Raw genomic sequence first — 24,331 nt, 5'->3', positions numbered from 1 at the left:
GGGTCAAAAGAAATTATTGCTATAAGTAATATAATTAATAAAATCCTAAATTTTGCGGTAACTATATCAGTCAACGACATTCAAATAAATGCGAAAATTGAAAACACCAAAAAGCGCGGGAAAATTTTAATTATGTCTTTCCGATTAAAAGGAATCAAATCATCTCGCGTTTTCTTCTGACGAGAAATTGAAGGGAATGGAAGGGTATAACTGCAATAAATAATAAATGGAAGGGTAAGTTAATTAATATTAAAAGAATTTCCAAAGATTCAATCTAAAGCTACAAACTGGCTAAGGAAAGTGCTCTCTAAATCTAATACAAACAAATTCATTTTCTCCATTTATTCCTTTTCACTGCTAATTTTATTTCTCAATTCAAAGGAAAAAAGAACAAAAAAAAAAATCCACAGTCTCTCTTTCTCAGATTTTTTTTCTGGTTCTTCTTCGTAATCAAGCCTTATAGCTCTGCTTCAGAGGTAATCTTTGATTATCAAATGATTATTCATCACTGTAGTTTCTGTTTCGATTACTTAAACTCTAGTTTTTATCGAAATCTTTGATCTTTAGTAGTTTAATTTTCGTTATCTGTGTTTTATTTTATCATGATTTTTGTAAAATAAATTAAGCTTTCATCCATTCGTTTTCTTAAACATAAATCTAACTTAAGATTCTCTTTTCCTCGTTGAAAATTATCTTGTATTATTGTATATAGATTCCCAAAAATCCACGTGGTTTTGATTTTTTTAAGAAATAGAATTGAAAATGATTTGAGATCATGAATTTGAATTCAAGTAAATGAAGTTCTTCTTCTTCTTCCTCACTTTTTTCTTTTTGCCTTTTTCAAAAATTTTCCAGATTTTTCTACTTTTTGAACTTTTTGCTTACATCATCTTAGATTCGATTATTACTGTTAAATTCATTCTCTTTAGATTTGAACTAAAAAAATATCTATTTGCTTCAGTAGAAACTTATCAAAGCTTCATAAGCAAGACTGAGAAAACAAGGTGAAGAGGAAGAATCAGGTGAATAATACTGTTTATTTTTTAACGAGTTGTTTTTTTTTTTGGTTACAGTTACAGTTTATTTCCTTTTTAAATTTTAGCAATACTATTTCCTCTTTTTCATATTATACTATAAAAGGTTTTTGAGTAATTGAGTGATAAATTGACTGGGCGTTGCCTTATGTTTTGTCAAACGGAAAAAAAAAAGGAGGAAAGAACAGCTGACCTTTTCTTTTTCCAAATCAATTTATCAAATTTACGAATGGGTGATACTGATGATAAGATATCCATTCGGTTACGACGACGACGTTTTTGTTTCTTGTAATAATATAATTAAAATCATTAATCTTGTTTATTATCATGCTTAAAAATTAGAAAATTCTTTTTTGTTGGTTTCAGATTGTCATTTTGAGCTGGATTACCCCAAACAAAAACAAAAACAAAAAGAGCTTGGATTTGATATTTCAATTGTTTCTTTCTGCTTGGAAGTTTTTATGTGTTAGGATAGTTGATTTCATTGGTTGTGTCTGTGGTAAGGGAGTAACGATTTTAGTGATAGACATGATATGATTACGCAATATAAACAAAATAAATTAAACAAGACATAATGGATTTATATTTGATGCAGTGACACATCATCTAAAAATGAATATAAGTGGATTTATTTTAAAAAATTTTAGATGATGTGTAAATATGTGATTCATTGACAATACATAATTTATATACCGTTGCATCAAATATTAATTCTATATAAATTTCATTCAAGCAGACAATTTCGAAATTTGTATTATATAAATTATCGACTATCAAATTCATATGCCAAGTATCACACGATTAAACATGAGGACAGGACAATTCAACAGTAGTAAACCATTTTCGGCCCATGTATGGTACTGTTTCTTGGACCATTATAATTTACATTCTATAACTTTGTAGGAGAGGTTTGTGAATTAGCATTTATTGAAAACTTAATGCTCACTTGCTTTGTTGGTGAAAAAGATGGAAAAGGTAGGCATTAATGATTTGAGATCATGGAAACAAAATATTGGTGGATTTTCTTGCTGATCTTTCAGGATTGTTCGGAATTAACCCTGTTTACAATGCAATACTTTGGGATTTAGTAATTTAAACACTGTTTACCAGGTATGTGAATAAACCTTAGATAGTTTATATTCCTGGTTCTGAAAAAAATCCTGAGAACTGTTCATTAAAGAACATACTGTATAGAATATGATGGACTGATTCGAGACTCTTTGAGTATTAAAGGAGGGTCTACTGTTTAAATCTTGAGAATTGTTGTTTTGTCTATTTGTTTTTCTTGAAACATCTGTGTTCAACATTCGCATCTGAGTGTGTAAGTAAATGGATATGGCATGAGAAAACTTAGAGCGTCATTAACCTTAATCCTGCTTGTCAGATTTTATGCTCAAGATGGAGATTTGCCTTGTCTTAACGCACACTTGCTGAGCAAAATTTGTTGGTAATCTAACTTAGATGAGAAAGCATCGTTTTAGGGAGTCTATGAAGTCCTTCTTTGGGCATCATGTTGATCCAGAAAAGGATGAACAGCTTAAAGGAAGTAAAATAGGTAATTGTTCTACATTTTTATTTATTTTTTATTTTTTTTTGGATGTTCTGAAATGCCACCGCTCTCAATTTAACAGGATTTTCCGTTTATGTTTTATTCTCTTCACTGCAGAAATTGATGACAAGGTGACAAAAATATTGAAGCTCATCAAAGATGGAGAAAATGACTCCAAGAAGGAACCGCTTGTCCAGTTAATTGAGGATTTCCACAAGCACTACCAAAGTCTCTATGAACAATATGATCATCTCACAGGGGAGCTGAGGAAAAAAGTTCATGGAAAACAAGAAAAAGATGCCTTGTCCTCGTCAAGTTCAGATTCAGACTCTGATTATTCTTCGAAAGACAGAAACAGTAAAAATGGCCAATTGGAAAGCGAATTTCAGAAAATAGCTGACGGCATTAAACAAGAACTTGAGGAAGCAAATCTGGAAATTGCTGACCTGAAAAGGAAGCTGACAGCTACAAGTGAAGAAAAAGATGCTTTGAGTTCAGATTACCTAGCCTCTTTAAGCAAGGTTCAAGAAGCAGAGGAAACCATAGAAAATCTGAAGCTTGAATCTGAAAGATCAGAGAGTGAAAAATCAAAACTTTTGGTTGAAAATGAAGAGCTGAGGCATAAACTGGACGCTGCTGCAAAGGTAGAAGCTGAGGTTAATCAAAGATTGGAATCTGCAGAACACCAAGTTATGGAATTGGGCGAAGGTCTTAATGCTACCGTGGAAGAGAATAAATCCCTTAACTCGAAACTTTCTGAGGTTTCAAATGAGTTTCAGCAGGCACAGGGCAGAATACAACAGCTCATGGCTGAATTGAGTCAGTCAAAGGAGGAACTAGTTGAGAAAGAAAGGGAACTTTTGACACTCAAAGAGTTGCATGATATGCATGGGAGTCAATCATCTGCTCAGATAAAAGAATTAGAGGCACATGTAACAAGCTTGGAACTTGAGTTGGAATCATTGCAAGCAACTAACAGAGATATGGCGGAGCAGCTAGAGAACAAAGCAAGTGAAGCAGAACAGCTGGGAGAACAAAATATAGGACTCCAATCCCGCATTTCAGAACTCGAGATGATGTTAGAAAAGAGAGAAGAAGAAGTTTTTATTCTCACGAAGAAACTTGAGGATGATAACAGAGAATCATTGTCTGGAATGGAGAACTTGACTGCTCAGGTAAATAATCTGCTATCGGAGATGGAGTCGTTGCAAGCTGAGAAGGCTCTGTTGGAAGAAAATTTAGCGTTTAAAGGTGATGAAGCATCAAATCAAGTACAGAGCTTAATGGATGAGGTAAACACATTGCAGCAGCAGCTGGAATCCCTTCATAGCCAGAAGGCAGAACTGGAATTGCAGCTTGAGAGAGAGAAACAAGAGTCATCCGAAAGATTGAATGAAATGGAGAACCAGAAATCAGAGCTGAAGCAAATGGTCGAGGACCTTCAAAGAGATTTGGAAGCAAAAGGAGATGAGAAAAATGATCATCAGAGAATGCTTAAAGAACAAGAAGATGCATTTAACAAGCTAAGCGAGGAGTACAGGCAACTTGAAACTTCATTTCAGGACTGCAAAGCGCTTATCGAAGTTACAGAAAGGAAGATGCAAGAAATGGCTGGAGAGCACGATAAGAGCGTTCACTCCAAGGATCAAACTGTAGCTGATTTGGAGCAAATTATTGAAGACTTGAAACGAGACTTAGAAATGAAAGGAGATGAGATAAGTACTTTTGTCGAGAACGTCCGCACAATCGAAGTTAAGCTCCGCTTGTCAAACCAAAAACTCCGAGTCACGGAACAGTTACTAACTGAGAAAGAAGAGAGTTTCAGAAAAGCAGAAGCCAAGTTCATGGAAGAACAAAGAATGCTTGAAGAAAGGATCACAACATTGTCTGCAAACAATGAAGCATATCGCAGGATGATCACTGATATCTCGGGGAACGTGAATAATACCTTGACTGGATTTGAAGCTATCAACCAGAAATTCGAAGAAGGCTATAGTAAATACAAACACTGCGTTGAAGAAACATCAAAAGAGCTGAGGATTGCTAAACATTGGGTTGGAGAAACAAAGAGCGAAAAGAAGCGGCTTATGAATGAAATGACTAACCTGATCGAGCAACTGAAAGATCAGAAGGAAAAAGAATCTACGTTACGGGAACAGGTTGAGAAGCTACAGATTAAGGCAAACAAGGAAGAAAACGAGAAGGAGAATCTGATGAAATCGGTGAAGCAACTGGAGAATAAAGTTGAGTTGTTGGAGAGGGCAATGAAAGAGAAGGATGAAGGTATATTAGGCCTAGGAGAGGAGAAGAGGGAGGCCATTAGGCAACTTTGCATGTGGATAGATTACCACCGGAGTCGCTGCGATGATCTGAAGGAAATACTTTCGAAAAGTGGCAGAGTTCAAAGGGCAAGCTAGAGTAAGTCCCTCATATTTTTCATTACATTAGTATGTTCATTTTGGTTCTGCATTTATGGATTGTTTTTAATTGTTTCATTTGTTTTTTTTTCTTTTTATTCCACAAGTTGGGCTGTTGATAAAAGCAAATTGTCAGGGTGATGTTCAGTTATGTCTCGTAAAACTCGGTTGCTTGTAAAGATAATAAAACTGCAGTTATCAGAAATTTCTTGAGCATTGGTAAATGAGTTAAAAGGTGAATACATTTTAGCTCTACACGGGGTGAGTTAAAAGGTTATCACATGTTTCAGGGTTTTTTAATCAAATCTTTATTCATAATTTTTTAACTCACATTTCATTTAAATTTTAGTTTTTATATTTTTCGAATTGCTTAATATTAATATTTATATTTTTCTAAAGTTTGAAATTTTAATTAAATTCAATTATTAGTTTTATCTTATGTGTATAGCTATGGATTTAGTTCATAGTTTTCAATTAAACCATTCTATATTTAAATTTTGGAAATTACTGTTTTAGTAATGATATTTTTTTAATCTATTAACTGATTTTTAGTGAGTAATACATATGATAATATATTTATTGTGTTAAATTTTGAAAATAACAAAACTTTATAAATTTCACCGACAACGAAATTTGAAAATTTAAAATTTTAAAAATATAAAAACTAAATATGATTAAATTATAATATATTGATTAAAATCAAAAGTTTAATTAAATACAAAAATTAATAATAGAATTTAACGTTCCGGTCTTATAGCGATGAAAAGAGAAGCATGGCAGAAAAATTTTAAACTCATCGACAGCTAGCTATAGTTCAGTGTTGATCAAAACATCACTCTCATCTCAGCATCTTCAAATCTGCTTTAACACTAGCACCACTGTTCACCATTCACACTGTACGTGGGAGAGATTTAATTAAAATTTTCTAAAATTTTAAGGTGTTGTATAACATTGCGTCAATGTATAGAATAGAAATATCAAAGTAAAATCTTTTGAAATGAGTTATAAATATTTTTTATCATTAATTATAAATGAAAAACTATCCAAGTTAAATAAATATGAATGTAATTATAATATTTCTATGATTTGTAATGACATTTATAGATAAATAAAGTTTTCGTGCATAAATCTCATGTACAATCAGTTATTAATAACATGTAATCTCATTATTAAATAAAAAAATAGAGGACTTGTAAAAATATATTAATAATTTTATTTAAATATAATTAAAATCATAACAAAATGTTAAACCTTTAAACTCAAGAGTTATTAATATTTATTTATAATAGTTAGTTTAATGTTTAATTATGTTTTAAAAAAATTGTTAGTATTTATTTACAAATCCTCTATATTTTTTTGTTTAATGTAATAATAATGTGTTATATTATTATTCATTAATGGTATATAAAATTTATATATTGACGATGCATCAAATAATTTTTTTAAGTAATAATTTTTTTTTTAAAAAAAACTTCTCTATTCTTACATAAATTAATTAGAAGTTTATTGAAAAAGGGGTTTTTTTTTTATGATTGATTGAGGCTAGGTTTAGTTAGTAAGAATTTTTTTAATATTTTAAGTTGGAGTGATTAGGGGTGTAATTTTTTTGGTAATATAATTAGATATTTTTGTTAAAATATAATTTTTAAAACTAGACCGGTGGTTGAATAAGTTAACTACCACGTAATTATTTTTTTACATTATTTTGTCACATCAATTATCCACTTAACAATTCGTTAGATGTTGACCGGAAAACAGATTCAAACGATTGAATTGGGTGAAACTTATAATTAAGAAGGAAATTAATTGGGTGATTTGAGGATGGATTTAATTAATTTACTAACACGTAATTGATATTTTAGGTAATAAAGAAAAAGGTATGAGATGGTCAAATATACAGAGGTTTGTGTGAAGAGAGTTATTTTATTTTCCTTGAGGAAACGTTCAACCATTTTATGTTATTATCACATCTCTATACTAATAAATAAAAGCAACTAAGCAAAGGGAAAAGATTCTGATTTATTTAAGAGTATATAACCTTGTCTCCCGTAAGAGCTTGTAGACAAAAAAGAAAAAAGAAGCTTAAGTTTGACTCCATTTAATTCCAAGAAAATTAAAATTAATAACACACCCACCAAAAATAAAAGTAGCACTAATTGCCTCATCTTTGCTTTCTGATTTCACCTTATGGATGGTCTAATGTCAAGACCATATTGTTAGGAGGGATAATCACGGACCCGAACATAGACCGTAAAACAGACATAAAGTATATATAAAAAATTATTAATTTAAATTATACTATTTTTAAAAAAATTTACCTCAAACATTTTATCACACGTGTAATACAATTTTAACTCATAATTTTCACATAATACTTACAAAAAACCAAGCTTATTTTTAATTAACAAATTTAATTGCTACCATTTGAGTTAAGATTAAAATTTCAAAATTCGTTAAGTATAGGGACTAAAAAAGATTAAATTGAAGAACATGAACTAAACCACACAATTAATGTGGGACTAATAGCAAGATTTAACCTAATTTATTTAACTATTATCATTTGAGTCAAGATTAAAATTTCAAAATTTGAAAAGTATAATGATTAAAATTGACTAAAATAAAATTTAAAGACTAGATATATAACTTACTCATAATATAGAGACTAATAACAAAAATTTGACCAATTACTAAATGTGATACAACTTCTATTTTAAGTTTTGGCTAAATTCATGATTTAGCTCCAGATGTATACCCATTTTGCCACTTTTGTACTTAATTTTTATTTTTATTTTTACAATTTGATACTTAAAGTATCAATTTCCTCTATTTTCAATCTATTTGGTAACTACCGTTAGGCCACTTTGGCCAATGGAAAAGTGCCACATAACTTGTTCTTGATCAATGAAAAAATTCCATGTGGCAATTAGATTTATTTAAATTAAAATATTAAATTTAAATTAAAAAATAAAAAACTATAATATTAAATATTTAAATATTAAAAAACACTGTTAACTTTGATCAACCATTGACCGAGTTGATCGAGTGTTGGTCTAGCATATGTCACTATTAGAATATGTCACATGTTTTTTTTAATATTATATATATTATATTGATTAAAAAAAGTAAAAAAAAATTATATATAATACAAAATAATATATAACAATTGAAATTGTTATAAAAATTTAAAAAATATATTTAAATTTCAAGTAATTACAAAGAAATCTTGAAATTTAAGTATAATTTCATAAAAAAAATTATTTTTATAATTTTTACAATTTCTTTTAAAAATTCTTGTAATAATATTATTAATTCCAATTAATTCCTTTTCAGTTATCTTATTTTATTATAAATTTTCTATAATTTATATTTTTTTTCTATTTTTTGTATTTTTTAAATGTATATATATATTTAATAAAAAAATATTTGTTTTTTACATGAAGTCAAACATGTGGTGTATCAAAAATAAGTAAAAAGGAGGCATACTTTTGGTATTAAATTGATGAAAAAAATATTTAAGTACAAAATTAAAAAAAATGGGTATACTTCAAAATTTGTGTAGGATCAGTTCAATACTTCAATGGTAAACGTTGATTTCTTCTTCGAAAACAAATCATGTCAGTCTCAGACCCATTGAATTACTTTCTTCGAACCAAAGAAAGCCAGGTTTGCTCTTCCATGGCAGCCTTTTCCAAAGAAACTTCGACACGTCATCGTTTTGGGCCCCCTTCTTCTAACGACTAAACCCACCACTGAAACTACAGATTGTGACTTTTTGTATTTTTTTCTTTCCCTCCAAACTTCTGCTTTAGTCTTTTACCATGAAACACAGATTCTTTGACTTTTTAAACATTAGTCGTCTCTCAAAAACACAATTTTGAAGCCAAAATTAAGATACCTAAAGCTTGGTTTATCTCTTTTGGGATCTTTTAGTTTTGTTTTTCAATGGCTGAAGAATCAAAAGCTCGGTTAGTTCGTTGCCTGAGGTGTGATAGTCTTATAAAGGAGCTTCCTCGGTATTCTTTCTTCAAGTGTGGTTCTTGTGGTGCTGTTCTTCAAGGTTAGAATTCTCCTTTAACAGTTTTAAACTTTTTATTATGTTGGTTTCTCTGCAATTAGATAGACTGTATCTGAGAGAAATTTGCTGCTTTTCTTTGAAAATACAGCAAAGAAGAAAGAACAGGTGAGTAATGTGAGGGAACATAGGCTTAATCCTGGTAGAATCGAGAAAAGAGATGGATATGTTGATGATTATATGTCACAATCAAAGAATCCAATGAATAATTGGGCTCATCAAAGGCATGATCATCATGATTTGAACATTAACAGGTCTAGATCTGTTAATTCAAGTAGGGAGAGCAAATTTGGGGTTTACTCGCCCAGATTAGATAACTTGAGTAGGTCTTTGAGGTTGAAAGGTGTGGATAGAGATGGGTTTGGAGGGTTTTACAAAAGGAGCCTGGAAGCAATAGATGAGGGACCTTCAAGTTATAGGTCTGCTTCAGCCTATGGCTACTGTAAACCAGTGAAGGGATTTGAATGTCTAGATGTGCCTAATGGGGTTCGAAATTTCGAGAAGGATCGAGCTCAGGTGCTTAAGAAGCTGGATGAGTTAAAGGATCAACTGAGTAGGTCTCATGATATGCCCCAGAGACCTAGGGAACTGGTTCCGAGTTATAACAAGATGGACTCAACTGACCATCTTGGTAGTTCTATTGGGATGTCTTCGGCTCATCTTCGGTCTGGACAGTATCATTATTCAATGAATAATGATGAAAATGTGGTGAACTTCTATGGAAACTACCATTCAGTTTCGAAGCATGCTCGTCCTCACCCTCAGCAAAGGACTTATGGCTATGAGCATCATCTTGCATCATATATGAATCAAGAGGAAGCCTTGTATCACCTCACTGCATGCTCATGTTTATATTGCTATGACAAAAACCGGAAAGGCCCTTTGCGAGTTACACCAGCTGCTTTTGGCAACAGAGGTTCTTTGAAAGACCCTTGCAATTCTACTTCGAATCATTATGTGAGTTCTAACAGAGTTGGGCAACACTATCTACCTAGACCTCAATCAAACTTTGAAGATACACCGGTGCACTTATGGCCAAGTGACATCGGTTCGGATATTGATGATTTTGGTCGAAGATGTATTAGAAAGGTAGTGCTAACCGAAAGGAAGAATCGGCTTTGTCACCCTATAGCCAGTGGTGCTCCATTTATAACATGCTATAATTGCTTGGAACTGTTAAAATTGCCTAGAAAATTCAGGAAAATGATGGACAATGAGCAGAGATTACAATGTGGTGCTTGTTCCACTGTGATTGTGTTTGAAATGAGGAAGAAGGGACTGATTATTTCTGTCCCTGGAAATCTCAAGCAAACACCTACTGAAGCCGAAGAAGCGTCTAATGGATGTTTTAATGCTGGTGGCACCATCCAACAAATTTCAAAGGAAGATCAGAGTCCTCCTAATGTCATTGATTGGAGAGATTCACCAGGCTCTTCCGAGCTTCCGTTTAGTTCCGATATTTCCACAACAGTTTCAAGTTTACCTTTTCGGGATAGGACTAAACCAGAACATCAAGAGAATGTTATCCTAGTGAAAAGTGCTTCTCAAGCTGTTTCCGGAAAAAATTCACTGCGGGGGACAACTGAGGCGGAAGTTTCTTTCAATAGATGTCGGAGTTCAAGTTCATCTCGAGACTCTTTGGAAGGAAGCAAAGAACAAAACCAGCTGAAACTCCACAAGGGGAGCAGATCATTTTTAGGTCTTATAAAGAAAAGCTTTAGAGATTTCTCAAGATCTAATGGTAACATCAAGAATGAAAGGCCTAATGTTTCGGTGAATGGACATCCAATATGTGAAAATGGAGTTAGAAAGGCAGAAAAGCAAGCTGGGCAGGTTCATCCCGGAAATTACTGGTAATTCATGCAGTTCCTTCTAAGCATGCTTCGGTTAAATGATATCGAACTCTGAGAATAAATGTAACAAGTAACATAGATGATTTAAACTGTCTGCAACTCAAAAACAAACAATTAGTACTGATTTTTCTTTTAATCTGGCTTTAAAAGGTACGATTCTCGAGCCGGATTCTGGGGTGTGATTGGCCGACCATGCTCTGGCATAATTCCTGTGAGATCATTTGATACTTGTACTTTTCATTGTTGACAGAACATGTTCACTCTAAGTTATGGATGTTTGTCGGGTTTTACCTTGCAGCCGTTCATCGAAGAATTCAATTACCCCATGCCCAAAAACTGTGCTGCTGGAAACACAGGCGTCTTTATAAATGGGAGAGAACTGCACCAGAAAGATCTGGACCTACTAGCTTGCAAAGGATTACCAACTGCAAGTGATAAAAGCTATATTATCGAATTCTCCGGACGAGTTCTCGATGAAGACACGGGCGTAGAATTATACACTCTTGGCAAACTGGCCCCAACGTAAGTCCTACACTGTCATTTGATAGTTTGACACCCTTTATAGAGACTAATTTGAGGTTCCAATCTTTATAACTTGTTTCTAAACTATTGGTGATCGGATAACAGAGTCGAGAAAGAGAAACGTGGATTCGGCATGCGAGTTCCCGGTGCGGTCGAGTGATTAAAGATGGAGCTGCGATGAACTTATTGGAAACAGGTCCAATAAACAAAACCATGTTCAATGGTGAATGTAAAGTCAGAATCATACACAACATTATGTTGTATTTGTAAAATAAAAAATAAAAAAATGAAAGAAATTCAGTAAGCACCATATATTATTTCTTGCCTTGTGAGATTCTTTTAAAAGGCAGGAAGGAAAGATGTCAATGTCAAACACAACTTATTTCACTGCCACCCAAGAACAAGCTTGGCCATTAAAATATGTGTGCAATATTCAGCTGTTAAGGTGTCTTTATATGTAAAAGTAGAGAAACTAATTAAAAAAAAAAAGGGGTCTTGCTATATCTCATTCTACTCTTCTTCAATTTTTTAATTTAATAACTTCTATCAAATTGGATTAAATGACAATTTTTAAAAAAATATTCTCACATGATTAATTTGGGGCTGTAAGGCTGTTTCCCAGAAATACAATAATTTTAATTTGGTCAGGTGAACTAATTTTTTTAAATTAAAAAATGACACATAATTTCGAAATTCTTTTATTGGTGCTATCAATTATAATAAATAAATTAAATTTTTAAAATTAAAAGTAGAGAGATTAAATTTCAAGTGTGAAAAGAGTATAGGGACTGAGAATAGAATTATAATAAAAGTATCATGGAGGTCTTTGTACTAAGTGTCAGATTGTGCTTTTATCCCCTCTATTGAAAAACTTGGCAAATTAATTTTTATACGTTATATGAAAGAGTAAATTAGTCATTTCTATTAAAAATTTCATCTATTTGTACGGTTATAAACTGTCATGATTTACAGAATATCCAGACAGTGAAATGTGGCATGCCACGTAAATATCATACTGATGTATCAGACCAATTTTTAACAATAGAAATGAATAAAATTTTTAACAAAATGGCTAATTTACTCTTTACTTTAACATAAATAGACTAATTTACCTATTTTTGAATAGAGAGAACTAAATGTAATTTAACTTTGAGTACACATGTCTCTATAGTAATTTTATCAATTCTTTTGCCGACAGAAGCCACTGCTTTTTTTATTGGAAGAAACTGAAGACCTGCAATTTTTTTCCAAAACGTTGGATTTGTTATTGAGGAGCTATTAGATTTTTACCACCAAGTTTGATAATTTAGTACTACTCATATTTGGTAAAAAGAATATATAAAAAATATTGACAAATAAATACAATATTTTTTTGGAAAAAAATACATTTTATTATCTTATATCACATTTATCACTGTCATAATTAACTTCACTACTTTTTTTTTTTATATTTTATTTCATTCAAATTATTTGAATCTAAACTAACCTTTAATTGCTACTTAGTAATCATAATCACTTTTATTAGAGGCCCATAAAACCTACCATTATAAAAATCCATAAATATATGACCAGTTAATTAAGGTTAATAATTACTTAATAATTTGAAAAAAAAAAAACAAGCCTGTAATATTCCTCATCTGTTTACCCTAATAAAATAAAAACCTGTGATAACAAAATCCAGAGTCCAATGTCGGTCTTCTGGATTTATTACTAAACTATTTGGATTTTGGTTCTCTACCCAAATTCAGACAAGCAACCGGAAAAAAGTGTCAGTTGTTTCAGTTTTCAGACAAGGAAACAAAGCAGGAAAATCGGGTCAGAAAAAAAAATGAGAGTTAACTGGAAATCATGGTCACTTAACAAGGACCATCTTGTGAAGCTTGCAATTGGCATTCTCTTAGTGGGTTTTGCTTTTAAGCTCTTGGTTTTTCGTTCTAAAGGATTTGGTGTTGATTTGGAATTCCCTGAGGTAGAGAAAGAGTATGTTCAAAAACCAGATTTGAAATCTCCTCTCCCTGTTCAAATACCTGAAAATGATGATCAAATGCCTCTAGGTAACTAATTTTTCATCTTTTTCTCTTGCTTTTTTTTTTGGGGGGGGGGTGTTTATTTTCATTGATATATAATCTGCTGTAAGTAGAGTTAGTATTCTGAGATCCGCTGATCTAGTGTTTCTGATAGTGTTTTTTTACTACAAAGATTGAAATTTTTGATGGTTTTTTTCTTTAACAAATTGATTTATGTGATTTTAACTTGATAATTTCCTGATAAACTATATGCTAATCGGATCTACTACTGCATTTTTTTTTTGGATGTTTTAGTGTTGTGGCTTAATTGTTTAAATTTATGGTTGGACCAGATGTTGTTATAGAGAAATGTGATCTCTTTACAGGGGATTGGGTTCCCAATCCCTCAGGTCCGACCTATACCAACGGGAGCTGTCCCTTGATAGAAGGTCATCAGAATTGTATGAGGAATGGCCGTCCTGATTCCGGGTATCTACACTGGAAATGGAAGCCGCGTGACTGTCAGTTACCTCGTTTTAATGCGGAGAGATTTCTGGAGTTGATGAGGAATAAAGCATGGGCTTTGATCGGTGATTCCATATCTCGTAACCATGTGCAGTCATTGTTGTGCATGCTCGCAACGGTATTTGGTGTCCCTGGCCTCAACTTTCCATTTTATCAGAAGAACTGTGTACTAGTTCAATTAGATGAGGAGGAATTTATCGTAACATATAAACTATTTGATGTTAAAAAGATCGGGACCCTATGAAAATGTTTGCTCTGCATATGCTTATGTGCTTTGCTCGTTGTTGATTGCGTCTGATATTACTGAATCACTCCTAATACACATCAGCATTGCATTATAGTATGCTCAGATAGCTGATACACAAGACACTAGCACCTAGTAATCTGCTGAAAATACTGTTACTAATCGAAGGCCTTACATTATCTCGATTTCGTTTCCTTGTGTTAAAGTGGATGAGCTTCACTAGTGCTGTTCTTGGTACCTAATAGCCCTGTCATGTCTATTGCTCCCTAGTTCCTTTTCCATGTTCTGTAAGCATATTAAGGCAAAGGCCATGATTGATAGTTTGCTCTGTTACTACTGTGCCCTGGCTCTATTTTTTTACCTGAGGTTTTGATTATAAGCAATTTATGCTGCAATTCATACCTGGCATTCGTGCTATTTTATGTTTGACTATGGTTGTATGCAGAACTCTCTCTTCTTTATAATTTCTGTTGTCAGGTTATTGACTATGTTTATTTTTTCGTAAAACATTCAGGTTGAACGGCCTGCTGAAGTTTACCATGATGAGCAGTACAAATCAAAGAGATGGCATTTTGCATCATACAATTTTACCGTTTCAAACATTTGGTCTCCTTTTCTTGTAAAGGCTGCTGTTTTCGAAGATAATGACGGTGTTTCTACGGCTGAAGTTCAGCTTCATCTGGACAAACTTGATAAGACATGGACAGATCTCTACCCAAGCCTAGATTACATGATAATCTCGACTGGGAAATGGTTTCTCAAGGCTGCAATCTACCATGAGAATGACACTGAAGTTGGCTGCCATATATGTCCAGGAAAGAACCTGACCGAATTAGGATTTGTTTATGCTTACAACAAAACACTCCATTATGTCATGGACTTCATTGCAAACTCAAAGCATAAGGGGTTGATCTTTTTCAGGACATCCACGCCGGATCATTTTGAGAACGGAGAATGGCATAACGGAGGGAGTTGTCCGAAGACAACCCCGGCTAAAGAAGGAGAAGTTGAAATAAAAGACTTGAGCCGAATTCTGCGTAATGTTGAATTAGAAGAGTTTGAGAAGGCAGCTGCAAAAGCCGCTAACAATGGGGTGAATCTTAAGCTTCTTGACTTCACAAACCTCTTATTAATGAGACCAGATGGGCATCCGGGTCCATACCGGCAGTTTCAGCCGTTTGCAGAGAACCAAACAGCCGTGGTTCAAAACGACTGTCTACATTGGTGTTTACCTGGACCAATGGACTTTTGGAATGATGTGATTATGGAGATGGTGGTCAGGGGTTAAATTATTAAAAAGGGAGAAGTTCTGAGCAATTTTTGGAGGTTGGTTTTTCTCAGAAATTTTGACAATGGCAAGCCTGAAGCTATTTCATCAGATTGAAAAGTAGATAAACTATACTTGTCTGTAATTCATTTCTTGGATTGGCAATTGTAACTTGATTCTAAAACTCTATGATTGGAGATTTGCTATTAGTGTATAGATAAATAATCTGCAAACTTGTACCTATATGCAATTTATTGCATTTTCCATACAACCATGCCCCCATAAGTGCTTTGCTGAATTTGGAATTGAGAAGGCTTAGGTTTTGCAGCAATGAAAAGATTGTGATTTATGGGTATTGAATTTAGAAATTTTTAATTGGATTCAAGAGTTATATCCTCTTTTTCTTACCATGGTTTTGGTTTTTTTAATATTATTTTCTTATTTTATGGATTTCACATTAATATGTGTATGTCATATTTATTTTCTTTTTTTTCTCATGTTGGGTTTTGTATAATTATGGATAATAGTTAAAAGTTTGTTTATTAGTTCATCATATATATTTTACATAATTTATTATAATAATTCAATTTTAAAAATGAAGTGTTATGTTTTCATATTTTTTTAATGTAAAATATTACAAATTCATATAATATTTTACAGGTTTAATTTCTGTCAATTTTGACATCTTCGTATATTTGAGTGATATTTATTATTTTTAAATAATATCATAATATACATATTCTAATAATTTTCAATCAAGTTTGAGTTTTTGGGAATCAAAACAACTCAAAACAGGAGAAGATTCCTTGTTTGACCTAGTTTGTTGGTATAAGTTGGTCAGTAATCAAAATGTACAGATACTTGTAATGGATGACACCCACACCCGACCTGATCATTAGGTCCGAACGTAAGATGTCATATTATGTTGCCGGAATAACTTAGACTGTCTGAACTCAATTAATGTAAAAATTAACAAATAACACAATACAATTTATTTATAGTTGAATTATACAACTCAAACATACATAATAGATACATTTTGTTCTTATTTAAATGATTACAAATTTATACGAATTGAATTTAGAGTCAAAATTCAAATCCATTTTTATGTCATAATTTAGTTCATTTCATAATTTATATTGTTTTTGTCCTAATAATTCAACCTTAACTACAATTTCATTTTTAAAAAATTGTATCATTAAACCAATCATATATTAATGAAAAAACATTTACTTAATTAAAATTTTAATATGATTTTACAAAGAATGCTGAGTGAGTATATTTCAATATTAACAAAAAGATACCGCTACAACACGTGACCTACGCTTTAATATGACTAATTTACCTAAAAAGGTTCATTTTCAAGCATATTTACGGAAATGGGTCGATTATAGAATTATTTACCGGAAAGGGTCGGTTTTGGCAAAACGCTCCTACGTGGACGCTTTTTAAGGGGAAAATGCCAGCTAATCGCGCCCTTGGGGGAGCATTTTTGCCATGTCAGCCAAAAACGCGCCAACGAGGACGCGCTTTGCTGATGTAGCAAAAACGCTCCCCCAGGGGCGCGTTTTGCTCCGTGTTTTTATAGGTTAAGGATTTTTGCATGTTTAGTCCCTAAGGTTTATTTAGGATTTTTAGGGTTTTTAGGGTTAATGTTTTGTTAAAATAAGTTAAGGTTTAAGGTTTAGGTTTTTGTTAAAATAAGTTAAGGTTTAGGGTTTTAGTAGATTTTAAAAATAAATTAGGATTTAGTGTTACTTTATAAAAATTAGTTAAATTAGGGTTTATGATTTTTCTATAGTAGTTCTTGAAAAAATAATTTTGAGAAGACGTTTCTGAACAAATAGTGTCAAAAACGCTTCAAGCAGAATGCAATGTCAGTAAAATTTCTTAAAAAAGCTCCCACGTGAATGTTCTTTTCCTTTAGTAGTTCTTGAAAAAATAATTTTGAGAAGACATTTCTGAACAAATAGTGTCAAAAACGCTTCAAGCAGGATGCAATATCAGCAAAATTTCTGAAAAAAGCTCTCACGTGGACGCTCTGTTTTTACAATAGTTCCTGAAAAATAATTTTGAGAAGACGTTTCTGAATCAATAGTGTCAAAAACGCTTCAAGCAGGATGCAATGTCAGAAAAATTTCTGAAAAAAGCTCTCACGTGGACGCTCTTTTTGGACAGTAGTTCATGCTTGGCCTTAGGCTATAAACGAGACAAATTTCATTCTCAGGTTGCATAAGTTACAACAAGAAAAATTAGAGAGGCTAAGCAGAATAAAAGTTGAAGATAAGTGAACGTATTAGTGCTGTTATTACTATGATGGTGAGGTCCGTGACATCAAAAATATCGTTTTTATCAGAGAACACAGCACGAATGGTTTTTAACTAGAGTATAGATTTTATAGAATTTCGTAAAAGAATTAGGCGCAAAATCTTCGGAATGACACACCAAGTAGGGTTTCTTCTATTAAGTATCGATTTTGTTCGTTGATTGATCCCGTGAGATATGACTCATTTGATATCAAAGGTGGTCGTAACTTTGAGGTGGTGGTGCAGACTCATCTCGCTAGTGGATCTCCCTATCTTGAGTTATATGTTCAATTTTCACCGCCAAATTAAACATTTGTGACTTCAACATCCACTGTTGTTTGAGAGGAATACATGACCCCTAGCTGACACTCCGTTAGTGGGAGGCAGAACACGGAAGTACCTGTGTTTGGTGGCAGTATGAAAATACAACTCCTGCACGACATTCGGTTAGTGAATGGGACATGCACATCGGTGGGTCGATGTTCGATGTTGGAAATACTTATTGGAGAATGACATTAAATTCTAATGGTTGGTAATCCACATCTGATTGGGGACGTTTCGAAACGTCCACAAGAAGGGATGATGTACTCCCTACGACGTCCACCAATGAGGGGACCTTATACGTTGCAGATGATGGTGGGTTGGATGATGAGTCCAATATAGATCCACCTCGAGAGTCAGGCCCCGATGGTGCAGAAGTTTTATTATTTCTGAACGGAGCCTGTTCCATCCGAACTTGAAGACGTTGAAGGGGGTTCAGACGAAGAAGAAGAAGATCCGCAATTCAGAGTGTACTCACCTCCAGCCCACATACATAATGTCGATATATCGACAGATGATACGTTGAAGTTTCTAGATCTACCATACAGAACGTGTGACCGTACAGATTCATCATTAAATTTGGGTGTATTGGAAGTTGGTAAGGAGTTTTCCAGTAAGTATAGTTTTCTTGGTGCTTTGAAACAATAACATCAATCACGGGGTTAACTACAACGTGGCTAAATCCAAATCTGAGAAATTCGAGGCCAAGTGTGCAGTGCAATGCGGTACATGTTCATGGAAAATCATTTAGGAAAAAGACAGGCTTGTGGGAGATAAAAAAGTACAAAGGTCCACATACATGATTGTCGGTACAGTATCACTAGGTGTTTAGGGTTTTGAATAATAATGTTATTACGCAATGTTGTATTATTTAACGTACTTTGTTTACAGGTGTTTCACAAGATCATCCCAAGATAGATTCAGGTATGATAGCTATCTTAATACCACCGATGTTGAAGGCAGATCCCAGGACTTTTGTGTCATGCATAATTGTCAGTATTCGTAGCCAATTGAGGTACATGCCATCTTACCGCAAGGCTTGAATAGCTAAGCAAAATGCATTAAAAAATATGCATATTGGGTAGGATGCTTCATATAATGAGGTTTGACAATGGTGTTAGGTGCTGGAGAGGTACGCCCCAGGTTACATAATAGACCTTGAAACGGTCCCTACATACTACAACGACCGATTGCTCCGTGTATGCCAAGTGTTTAAGCGTCTGTTCTAGAGCTTTAAGTAATTTCGGGACACATTTGTATACTACAAGCTATTGGTACAAATCGATGGTACCTTTTTTTATGCTAGATATACCCATCGACTATTGCTAGCTGTGACATAGGATGGCGATGGTAAAATCCTTCCAATTGCGTTTGCAATAACACTGGGGGAGTCAGGTGATGATTAGGATTTCTTTCTTTTTAGGTTAAGGAGGCATGTATGCCCCCAATCTGATATCTGTATTATATCAGATCGGGGCACTAGAATACTAACCGCAATTGAGCGATAGGGAAGCCTATGAGATCACACACACCATCGGTATTGTCTAAGGCACGTTGCGTCCAACTACTACGGGCAATATCGGTTTACTACTGAACGATGGCAAGTGACCAACATGGGTATTTAATCTCTGTTAATATACTTTCGTTTGTAATATTTAATTTATTCTGAATGGAATATTGGTATGTAATTTTCGCTATCAACTTATATTGGCAGGGTACGAGATCAATAAGGATCGTTTTCATGAGATGTTGGGGATTTTACTTTCAGTTAACAATGAAGGCGCAGACTACCTTTGAACATACCTTTCGAACAGTGGACACAAGCATACGACGACGACCTACGATATGGTCATATGACCACAAACCTAGCTGAATGCGTAAATTCTGTTCTAAAAGGAATGTGTTATTTGTCGGTAACCTCGTTGTGCGAGAGACATATTTTCGTTTGGCAGCATTATTTCCAAAGCGAGTAGTGGGTTATAAATGCCAAATACAGGGAGGCCATGTATGGTTCTGAAAGGTTTTGCAAGAAATTAACAAGGCGAAGGTGTGGGCCAACACGATGCATACTGTGTGTTGCAACAACCTATAGTTTCGTGTGATGGAGTTTGACAGACCGAGCCAATGTATACTAGCGGGCAATATCGTGTACACTTGATAAATAGAACTTGCGATTGTAGGATGTTTGACGCACTTCGTTATCTTGTCAGAATCTCCGTTTGGATCCCATGAGATATGTCGAACAAGTGTACATAATAGAATACATGTACAATGTGTGGAGACACATATTCCCACCGGTCCTAAATGAACGTAAGTAGTCGTCTGTATCGCTTGTTCTATTTAAGTTGTTATCGAATAGAAAATTACGTCGCAAACCAAAAGATCGACATTGCTCGAGTAGAATACGTAATAATATGGATATTCGGGAAAGAACGAACCAACAGATGTTGTGTGGATGGTGTAGGAACCCAGGTTATACAATTCGATCATGTCTAAACCGAAATCGTTGATAATTGTTATAATGAAACTCTGTTGCATTATTTCTATTTCGCCTTATTCAAAAGAACTTCTATTTTATTAAAATTATAAAATTAATTTACTATTAAAATATTAAAAACAACATTTATTTTATTAAATGAAACAATATAGAAATAATTTGTACAAATATATTAAAAAAATGTATATGCCGATCGGAATCAGTGCCACATGGGGGTGGTCAACGATTACGTGCTAGATTCCTCATTGGTTGCTCCGGCAGGGGTTGGTGATTGATCCGGTGGGATTTTTGGTTGCTTTGGCTGGGGTTGTGGTTGCTCCGGTTATGAGTGTTGGGAGGATAACCCACCTTAGGAGAATAAAGAATGTGGAGGTGTTTGCATTACCCACGGCAGAAGTGTTTGAATCCCATTAGGCGATGGGGAATGGTAATGAGATAAGCTCACCGACGGTGCCTCGTGCGATCTCTCCAGCGATGATGGCCTATATATCATAGGTTGAGTCAGAGTCATCGGGAAAGGAGATGCACTGGGCTATGCATTCTAACCTGGCATAGGATTGGGAAAAGGAAACATATAAGGGTTAGGATACATATAAGAGCTAGGATACGCACTTGGCATAATCTAAAGGGGTTTGTTGTGGGTGTTGTCGGTTGAGGCGTTGGGTCCGGTAATTGTGTGGGCACTATTAATGGGCCCGGTGATTGTGTGGGCGCTGTTAATAGGTTTGTGCCGTCATCCCTTTTTATTAAATTTAAACGGCCCTGTCATTCCTTTTCGACACGGATTTGTCAATGCCTGTACTCTTCCAACAGCAAATATGGCTTGCCATAGATCCTAAACCATGGCATGTAATCTGGCGTACACGCTAACTCTGGGACGATGATCTATTCGCGATCAGGTATATGATCATATCGATTTTTCCAAATTTTGATATATTTGGGCCAGAGTACCGGCCAATTCATATTCGTTTGCCGTAAGTCGATTTAGGAATCGGTTGTCGAAATCCAAATTGCCGCAACACTCTATCCGTCTGGTACATCTCGACAATAGCATTGTTGACCAATGAGACCTTAACATGTCAAATGTTTGGATTTTGAAAGACTTCTTCCCGAATTACTGCCCGTATTGTCGGATCCTCGAATGGTGTCTATTGAAACTATATGAACGAGATAAAAATATTAGTTATATACATAATACATAATACTAAACACTAAATACTAAATACTAAATACTAAATACTAAATATGAAACGACTATTTTATGTATATATATATTATTTAATACTTACTTGCGCTTCCGACCGTTGGTCTAGTAGAAGCCGTATATCTTCAAGAGCGGTAGGTATTCCAACATAACTCGTCGGATGGTTCCACCTAATTAAATAAATTTTCAGCATACAATTTTATTTTAAATCTATGGAATAATTGTAAAATCAAATAAAAATTTTACCTCGCTATGAATGAGAATGTATATGGGTGGTTCACTCGAGGATATAAAAATGAAAAGTGAAATCGAGCCCATTATTGTAGTAATGATAGGAAACCTCTAATTTTGGCTTTATTTGGTGGTGTCGTCCTGTAAATCTCCCGGTACAATGTTGCCAACACGATAGACCCCCAAGTAAGTTCCCCAGCTGCTCTAAAATCAACGAGTTTTAGCAGCCACCTTAGATGTACGAGGTTTTGTGACAAGTTTGACATCAGATAACCTCCAATCATATCAAGGATGTATGCTCGAACATATTGTATTCTTTCTACTTCAGTCGAATCATTCCCCGACTCTAAAAATGTGTCTCGTAACCAGCCCATCTCGATCTGACCTCCATAAATATTATCCGGAATCGCATCCAAAAGATCGTAGCATATAGAACAATTAATTCCCCGGCCATTGCTAACACGATCAAATATTTTTGAAATTATGTAAAAACTAATACTAATTTAAAAAAAAATTAAAGTAAATAACTAATTAAAAAGAGCTTTGAGAAATTTAATGAGAAATTTGAGAGCTTTAGGGAGAAATTTTAGAGTTTTTTTTTGCTAAAATGTGAAGAAATAATGCGTGAAATAATATGAGGGGGTTTTATACTTTTTTTTTACTGTTGGACCCCCCGCAACGGTAAAAAAAATAGCCGTTGGGTTTAAAAAACACGGAGCAAAACGTGCCTTTGGGGAGCCTTTTTGCCACGTCAGCAAAGCGCATCCTCGTTAGTGCGTTTTTGGCTGACGTGGAAAAAGCTCCCCCAAGGGCGCAATTTGTTGGCATTTTCCCCCTAAAACGCATCCACGTGGAGCATTTTGCCCAAACCGACCCCTTCTAGTAAATAATTCTACAATTGGCCCATTTCCGTAAATATACTTGGAAATGAGCCTTTTTAGGTAAATTAGTCCTTTAGTACCTTTCCTAATTTTTATCCCCCAAATATATATTTCAACTTCAAATTTGTTTTTTCTCGAATTCAGCAAATAACTTCAACTTAAAAAAAAACTCAAACCATCACTCAAAATGAGTGTTTTTATTCTCTAAATTTAAGAAGCTTCCTCTCTAAAGTTTTGATTGGTAAAGTGAAAAGAAAATTGGAAGGATAAAAAATCGAAAGGGTAGAAAATTAGAAGGATGAAAATGTAATTTTTCTTTCCATAGGTGTGTTTGGTAGAAAAAATGGAAAATAAAAAAATTACTTTTTCTTTCCATTTCTTTCCATCTATTGCTTGGTATAGTTGAAAAATTAAAGTAAATATAATAAAACATTTGAAAAATGCATAACTTTGAACTAACATACACAACTGTTTTATTTTCTCTCATTTCATCATTGCAATTTGGAATGATTGATTTTTATATATTATGATGGAAAATGATCATCTCTCTTATTTTATTTCTTCTCACTTTTTTTTCTAACCAAGCACATTTAAAATTTATTTTCTTTTCACTTTTCCACTTCCTGTGACAGCCCAAAATTGACCCTAGTCGGGGAGTGGTTTCGGGACCACAAAACCGAGTCATACTAATAATTAGCCATCATATTTGATGTTTATTATATGTATATATGCATGTGTGAAAATTTCATGTTTGAATTTTGTTAATTGTAAGTGAATTTTATTAAATAGGACTTATGTGAGAAAATTTAGAAATGTGCTAGGCAAATGTGAAGTGGCCTATTAATGCATGTTATGAAAATGATGGGTTTGCATGTCAAATTACCCAAAATTTGAGCTAGTGGCCGGCCATGCTATGAGTGGAAACATGTTGGGAACATGTTGGCTTAGTGAGGTATGTTAGAAAAAAATAAAATAGGGAGTATGGGTAATAAAGAAATAAAAACAAAAAAATGTGTGGTTGTCCCCCCCCATGGCCGTGAGCTAAAGAAAAGAAAAAGAAAGGATAATAGAAAAACAAAAGAAAGACAAAATGTTGGTTTCATCTTCTCCCTTAGTAGCCGAACTTTAAAGAAGAAAATGGATATAGCATTCGGCCATCTTAAGCTTAAAACAAGGTTAGTAATTCATGTTAGATTTTGAAATTTTAGCTTATTTTAAGTTAGTTACTAAGTTCCTTACTTTGCCCATGTTAAAAATTTGGATTTGGGTGGTGAATGGAGCATTCGGCCATGGTGGTTAATGAAGAGATTTGATTATTTTCTTTATGTTTTAATGAATAAATGTTGATGAGAGATGTTTGATCTAGTTAAAAATTTAATTTGATAGTATTTATATGTGTAAT

General features: G+C 33.7%; 3 protein-coding genes across 11 annotated transcripts; all 3 read left to right on the top strand.

Moving 5' to 3' along the window:
* Positions 1 to 255: 255 nt before the first annotated feature.
* Positions 256 to 5,205, top strand: LOC107952069 (COP1-interactive protein 1). 9 transcript variants are annotated; one of them, XM_041085649.1, is made up of 6 exons: positions 284 to 476; positions 962 to 1,022; positions 1,401 to 2,144; positions 2,419 to 2,589; positions 2,701 to 5,001; positions 5,108 to 5,205. In XM_041085649.1, the coding sequence occupies exons 4-5, from the start codon at positions 2,496 to 2,498 to the stop codon at positions 4,998 to 5,000; spliced, it is 2,394 nt and encodes a 797-aa protein (XP_040941583.1). In that variant the 5' UTR covers positions 284 to 476; positions 962 to 1,022; positions 1,401 to 2,144; positions 2,419 to 2,495; the 3' UTR covers position 5,001; positions 5,108 to 5,205. The 9 variants fall into 9 exon arrangements, with proteins under 9 accessions (XP_016742800.2, XP_040941583.1, XP_040941584.1 ...); XM_041085650.1 differs by lacking the exon at positions 1,401 to 2,144 and having other exon boundaries at positions 965 to 1,022; XM_041085640.1 differs by having other exon boundaries at positions 965 to 1,022; positions 2,701 to 5,205.
* Positions 5,206 to 8,689: 3,484 nt separating this feature from the next.
* LOC107952070 (uncharacterized) lies at positions 8,690 to 11,719 on the top strand. Its single transcript, XM_041085628.1, has 5 exons — positions 8,690 to 9,057; positions 9,164 to 10,925; positions 11,076 to 11,136; positions 11,224 to 11,447; positions 11,553 to 11,719. Exons 1-5 carry the CDS (start codon positions 8,943 to 8,945, stop codon positions 11,605 to 11,607), a joined length of 2,217 nt encoding a protein of 738 aa, XP_040941562.1. The 5' UTR covers positions 8,690 to 8,942; the 3' UTR covers positions 11,608 to 11,719.
* Positions 11,720 to 13,060: 1,341 nt separating this feature from the next.
* LOC107952071 (protein trichome birefringence-like 23) lies at positions 13,061 to 15,849 on the top strand. The gene is made up of 3 exons (XM_016887317.2): positions 13,061 to 13,501; positions 13,807 to 14,096; positions 14,737 to 15,849. Exons 1-3 carry the CDS (start codon positions 13,276 to 13,278, stop codon positions 15,508 to 15,510), a joined length of 1,290 nt encoding a protein of 429 aa, XP_016742806.1. The 5' UTR covers positions 13,061 to 13,275; the 3' UTR covers positions 15,511 to 15,849.
* Positions 15,850 to 24,331: the final 8,482 nt, after the last annotated feature.

Source organism: Gossypium hirsutum, chromosome A02, assembly GCF_007990345.1.
Source record: "Gossypium hirsutum isolate 1008001.06 chromosome A02, Gossypium_hirsutum_v2.1, whole genome shotgun sequence".
NCBI lineage: Eukaryota > Viridiplantae > Streptophyta > Magnoliopsida > Malvales > Malvaceae > Gossypium > Gossypium hirsutum.
The sequence above is the reverse complement of the archived record's forward strand: the minus strand, read 5'-3'. Positions and strand labels throughout refer to the sequence as shown.